Source organism: Mizuhopecten yessoensis, unplaced genomic scaffold (assembly GCF_002113885.1).
Source record: "Mizuhopecten yessoensis strain PY_sf001 unplaced genomic scaffold, ASM211388v2 scaffold10621, whole genome shotgun sequence".
NCBI classification, from domain to species: Eukaryota; Metazoa; Mollusca; class Bivalvia; order Pectinida; family Pectinidae; genus Mizuhopecten; species Mizuhopecten yessoensis.
In genome coordinates, this window is record NW_018408638.1 from 372,596 (window position 1) to 378,388 (window position 5,793).

General features: G+C 41.9%; 2 protein-coding genes across 2 annotated transcripts; both read right to left on the minus strand.

The window, feature by feature from the left end:
* Positions 1 to 2,758: 2,758 nt before the first annotated feature.
* LOC110461455 (octapeptide-repeat protein T2-like) lies at positions 2,759 to 3,256 on the minus strand. Its single transcript, XM_021514911.1, has one exon. It carries the CDS (start codon positions 3,254 to 3,256, stop codon positions 2,759 to 2,761), a length of 498 nt encoding a protein of 165 aa, XP_021370586.1.
* A 560-nt stretch (positions 3,257 to 3,816) lies between these two features.
* LOC110461456 (splicing regulatory glutamine/lysine-rich protein 1-like) lies at positions 3,817 to 5,349 on the minus strand. Its single transcript, XM_021514912.1, has one exon. The coding sequence runs from the start codon at positions 5,347 to 5,349 to the stop codon at positions 3,817 to 3,819; it is 1,533 nt and encodes a 510-aa protein (XP_021370587.1).
* Between the last annotated feature and the right edge of the window lie 444 nt (positions 5,350 to 5,793).

A 5,793-nucleotide genomic window follows, 5' to 3' on the forward strand; every position in this document is an offset into this window, starting at 1 on the left:
GTCAAAGATACCAATTTAACACAATAGGTGATTTTAGGTGAATTTTTGGGTTTTGTCCATTTGCAGAACAAATTCATACAATTTCTTCCAAGTGTGTTATCAGATATGTATGAATGTTTGTAGATTTGATAAAAATATTATTTTCTTTTTAATTATAGAAGTAAAATTTCTTAATCTTATTCATTTTACTCAGAAATGCGATTTTAGTTACCCCTACCCCTTATTTTTAAATGAGAAATGCAAATTTTTTCACCATTTTTTGCAGATTAAACGCTTGATATAACAAATTCCTGTATCAAACTTTTTTTGGTATTCAATGAATCAAAAGAAAATGTGTTTCTCTTTCTAAAACAGCCACAAAAATGGGGGGTCGGTGTGCTTCATTTTTTGTCCCATTATTATTTGTGTTATTTTTCACCTTTTTCGGGGTCAAAAATCAAAAGTGCTTCAGTAACCCTAATATGTAAAAAAAATATATCAATAATATACAACTTTCCCCTTTTTTGCATATTATTTTAATCATATTGAACATTATAAAGTTTTACAGCCCAATTTAACCTGCTACAATTAAAAATGGTGACAAAATGACAATTTCAGTGATTAATCTAGTGTCAAAAAAGGTGAAATTTTGGCCCTTTGTGAAGGCAAGAAATTCACATAAATTCCCTTTTTCAAAATGGCCGCCAAATTGGTCATTTTTTTTAAATTCTACACACAACAGACATCTAGTTTTTTTACATGTTTTTCAGATGTGTGTTTGCTAGTATACCTATCATAATTTATTAAATATTTCAAAAACCCGTTACACCAGATCAAAACGAGACTTGAACGTGACTGAAACCTCAAAAGAGTACATCCTTAAGGAGGTTCAACCCTTTCGCAATTAACCAGCAGAATTCAGTGAAAGTTTCACATAATTGTTATGTCACTATGTAGTGATGATTTTATGAAAATCTGAGTATTCGATAAACTGGGGATTTTTTGGTAAAAAATACCGAAAAAATGATTTTTGTCAAATTTATCACTTTCACATTTTTTGAGTGCGTGGCATTGTTCAAAACTATTACAACAATAAAATAATGAAAAGAAACATTGCTTATCAACCCTAAAAATATTTCATTTATCATAAAATATCTACAACATGTTACAAAAAGTTTTTTTTATTCACATAGTTTCATACAAAAAGAGTGAAAAATTTAACCAAATATTTTACATTTACAATAATTTTGATCCCGATGAGAGTTGTCTACCTCAAAAAACAATCGGAAGATTTGCAGAAGGATAGAAATTATACAAGGACAGTTATCTTCTTTACTATACCAAAAATGACGGAAATAAATTAAATTACAATATTGAATTGTCAATTTACTGTTCTTTTATGGAACAAAATAACTCTCAATCAGGTACATTTTGGACATAATTCCATAGCCCGCTTACGCATGGTATATTTACATGTCATGTACATATGTAACCATATACTATCGCATGGTATATGTACATGTCATGTACATATGTAACCATAGGCTATCGCATGGTATAATAACATGTCATGTACATATGTAACCATAGGCTATCGCATGGTATAATAACATGTCAGATACATATGTAACCATAGGCTATCGCATGGTATAATAACATGTCAGGTACATATGTAGCCAAAGGCTATCGCATGGTATATTAACATGTCAGGTACATATTCTATTCAAATGATAGCGTTATTGGAGTTAGGAGAAATCCAGTTAAAGAAATTTTCCTTAAATTTTGTAATGTTTTTCTACATATTCCGTCTTTGCGTATTGCAGAGTTATCTTCTCTTGGGAGCAGGTATTGATTGTTACGTCATTGGTTTGTGTGAGAAAATTACGTCGTTTTCTCAAAAATTGATGACGTTACTCTCACAAACAAGTGACGTAACAACCAATCCCTGCTCCAAAGAGAAGATAACTCTGCAATACGCAAAGACGGAATAAGATAAGACCATTTTAAGTTAAGGAATTTCCCTAATTAAGGAATGTTCATAAATCCTGTTGCTATGGGAATGGTACTCTATAGGGAGCTGTATCTGCCCCACCCTTTGCATTATCTCGATAAATTACATAAAGTCAGATCTAGATAAAAAATAAAAGTAAAAACGTCACAGTACGCAGATTATAGTGAAATATGTACGTACATCCACGGACTTAGATAACAATATCTAATTCCGTCGTACATCCGACAGCCCAGCCATAAAATGTATCATCCGAGATACTCAAAATTAAAAACTAGTGACAGTTTTTGGGCCTTAAAGCAATATATATATGCTCCTTGGCCAAAAGTGGTCTCCCTTAATGATATGTTCGTCCTCAGCATCAATGTTGAGCTGCGCGACCGGATGCTGTACCCTTTCACCTTTCCTGGAAGTACCGAAGATACGTAACACGAACACCAGACTGATGTATGAACTCTCTCATAGCAGCTTCTGATGCCGTGTTTCCATCAATCCCGTAGACAAAGAAACAACTTATTTTCCGCTTCTGTTTTCTAAATCCTATGAAGTTTTTCGCCAGCTTCCTTGATCGCTCTTCATCACTTTCACAGACGGAAGACGGAACATGTACCGGGCTACTTGTTGTATCAGACATGTCATTATTATCACCATGTCTCGTGGTTATTATCACCATGTCTCGTGGTTTGACTATTTTGAATAGGTGTTCTATCACGTCGTACTGTATTTGCACGATTTCCCGCCTTTTCTCGGTCATTTTTGCTGGATGTGCCGTTAGATGAGCTGTCGTCTAACACACCAAAATGGTTCAACACTGGTATTTGTGCTACTGTTTCTGTCTCTCCCGGATTGTCGTCGTGATTCCCCTTTCCGCTGTCTCTCCATGTTTGTCGTCGTCATTCCCCTTACCGCTGTTTCTCCCTGTTTGCGTCGTGATTCCCCTTTCCACTCTCTCTCCCTGTTTGTCGTCGTGATTCCCCTTTTCGCTGTCTCTCCCTGCTTGTCGTCGTGATTCCCCTTTCCGCTGTCTCTCCCTGTTGTCGTCGTGATTCCCCTTTTCGCTGTCTCTCCCTGCTTGTCGTCGTGATTTCCCTCGCCGCTGTCTCTCCCTGTTTGTCGTCGTGATTCCCCTTTTCGCTGTCTCTCCCTGTTTGTCGTTGTGATTCCCCTATCCGCTGTCTCTCCCTGTTTGTTATCGTGATTCTCCTTTTCGCTGTCTCTCCCTGTTCGTCGTCGTGATTCCCCTTTTTGCTGTCTCCCCCTGTTTGTCATCTTGATTCCCCTTTCCACTGTCTCCCTGTTTGTCGTCTTGATTCCCCTTTCGCTGTCTTTCCCTGTTTGTCGTCGTGATTAGCCTTTTCGCTGTCTCTCCCTGTTTGTCATCGTGATTCCCCTTTCCACTGTCTCTCCCTGTTTGTCGTCTTGATTCCCCTTTCGCTGTCTTTCCCTGTTTGTCGTCGTGATTAGCCCTTTCGCTGTCTCTCCCTGTTTGTCGTCGTGATTCTCCTTTTCGCTGTCTGTCCCTGTTTGTCGTCGTGATTCCCATTTTCGCTGTCTCCCCCTGTTTGTCGTTGTGATTCCCCTTTCCACTGTCTCTCCCTGTTTGTCGTCGTGATTCTCCTTTCCCTGTCTTTCCCTGTTTGTCGTCGTGATTCCCCTTTCCGCTGTCTCTCCCTGTTTGTCGTTATGATTCCCTTTTCCACTGTCTCTCCCAGTTTGTCGTCGTGATTCTCCTTTCCCTGTCTTTCCCTGTTTGTCGTCGTGATTCCCCTTTCCGCTGTCTCTCCCTGTTTGTCGTTATGATTCCCCTTTCCACTGTCTCTCCCTGTTTGTCATCGTGATTCTCCTTTCCGCTGCCTCTCCCTGTTTGTCGTCGTGATTCTCCTTTTCGCTGTCTCTCCCTGTTCGTCGTCGTGATTCCCCTTTTTTGCTGTCTCTCCCTGTTTGTCATCTTGATTCTCCTTTCCACTGTCTCTCCCTGTTTGTCGTCTTGATTCCCCTTTCGCTGTCTGTCCCTGTTTGTCGTCGTGATTAGCCTTTTCGCTGTCTCTCCCAGTTTTTCGTCGTGATTCCCCTTTCCGCTGTCTCTCACTGTTTGTCGTCGTGATTCCCCCTTTTGCTGTCTCTGCCTGTTTGTCGTCGTGATTCTCCTTTTCGCTGTCTCTCCCTGTTCGTCGTCGTGATTCCCCTTTTTGCTGTCTCTCCCTGTTTGTCAGCTTGATTCCCCTTTCCACTGTCTCTCCCTGTTTGTCGTCTTGATTCCCCTTTCGCTGTCTGTCCCTGTTTGTCGTCGTGATTAGCCTTTTCGCTGTCTCTCCCTGTTTGTCGTCGTGATTCCCCTTTTTGCTGTCTCTCCCTGTTTGTCGTCGTGATTTCCCCTTTCGCTGTCTCTCCCTGTTGGTCGTCGTGATTCCCCTTTCCGCTGTCTCTGCCTGTTTGTCGTCGTGATTCTCCTTTTCGCTGTCTCTCCCTGTTTGTCGTCGTGATTCCCATTTTCGCTGTCTCCCCTGTTTGTCGTTGTGATTCCCCTTTCCACTGTCTCTCCCTGTTTGTCGTCGTGATTCCCCTTTCCGCTGTCTCTGCCTGTTTGGCGTCGTGATTCTCCTTTTCGCTGTCCCTCCCTGTTTGTCGTCTTGATTCCCCTTTCCGTTTTCTCTCCCTGTTTGTCGTCGTGATTTCCCCTTTCGCTGTCTCTCCCTGTTGGTCGTCGTGATTCCCCTTTTCGCTGTCTTTCCCTGTTTGTCGTCGTGATTTCCCCTTTCGCTGTCTCTCCCTGTTTGTCGTCTTGATTCCCCTTTCCGCTGTCTCTGCCTGTTTGTCGTCGTGATCCTCCTTTTCGCTGTCTCTCCCTGTTCGTCGTCGTGATTCCCCTTTTTGCTGTCTCTCCCTGTTTGTCGTCTTGATTCCCCTTTCCGTTTTCTCTCCATGTTCGCGTCGTGATTCTCCTTTCCCTGTCTTTCCCTGTTTGTCGTCGTGATTCCCCCTTTCGCTGTCTCTCCCTGTTTGTCGTCGTGATTCCCCTTTTCGCTGTCTCTCCCTGTTTGTCGTCGTGATTCCCCTTTCCGCTGTCTCTCCCTGTTTGTCGTCTTGATTCCCCTTTCCGTTTTCTCTCCCTGTTTGTCGTCGTGATTCCCCCTTTCGCTGTCTCTCCCTGTTTGTCGTCGTGATTCCCCTTTTCGCTGTCTCTCCCCGGTTGTCGTCGTGATTCCCCTTTCCGCTGTCTCTCCCTGTTTGTCGTCGTGATTCCCCTTTCCGCTGTCTCTCCCTGTTTGTCGTCTTGATTCCCATTTCCGCTTTCTCTCCCTGTTTGTCGTCGTGATTCCCCTTTCCGGGCTAACCATACCCCTCTCCAAGGGACTCCACATCTGATCGATACTTTTTGGCTTTTATCTGTGAGTTTTCCTTTTGCCTGTTGAGGTGCGTTATGGTTTCCTTGAGCGATTGTGTATCTTCCCTTGTATATCCCATTTACTTATTTTAACAAATGTCCAATACTATAAAAATGCTACTGAACGATTTAAGAGATTATAATGAAATAACTGAACGATTGATATCTACTGCAGACCTCTATCATTGTATAGTCTGGATACTATGATATATTACTGACTTACTAAGGCTGAGTACACATCTTATATAGGACTTAGATGGCAGGGGTTGGCAACATGATTGTATGTGGTATCACGGACTTAGATGGCAGGGGTTGGCAACATAATTGTATCTGGTATCACCGACTTAGATGGCAGGGGTTGGCAACATAATTGTATCTGGTATCACCGACTTAGATGGCAGGGGTTGGCAACATAATTGTA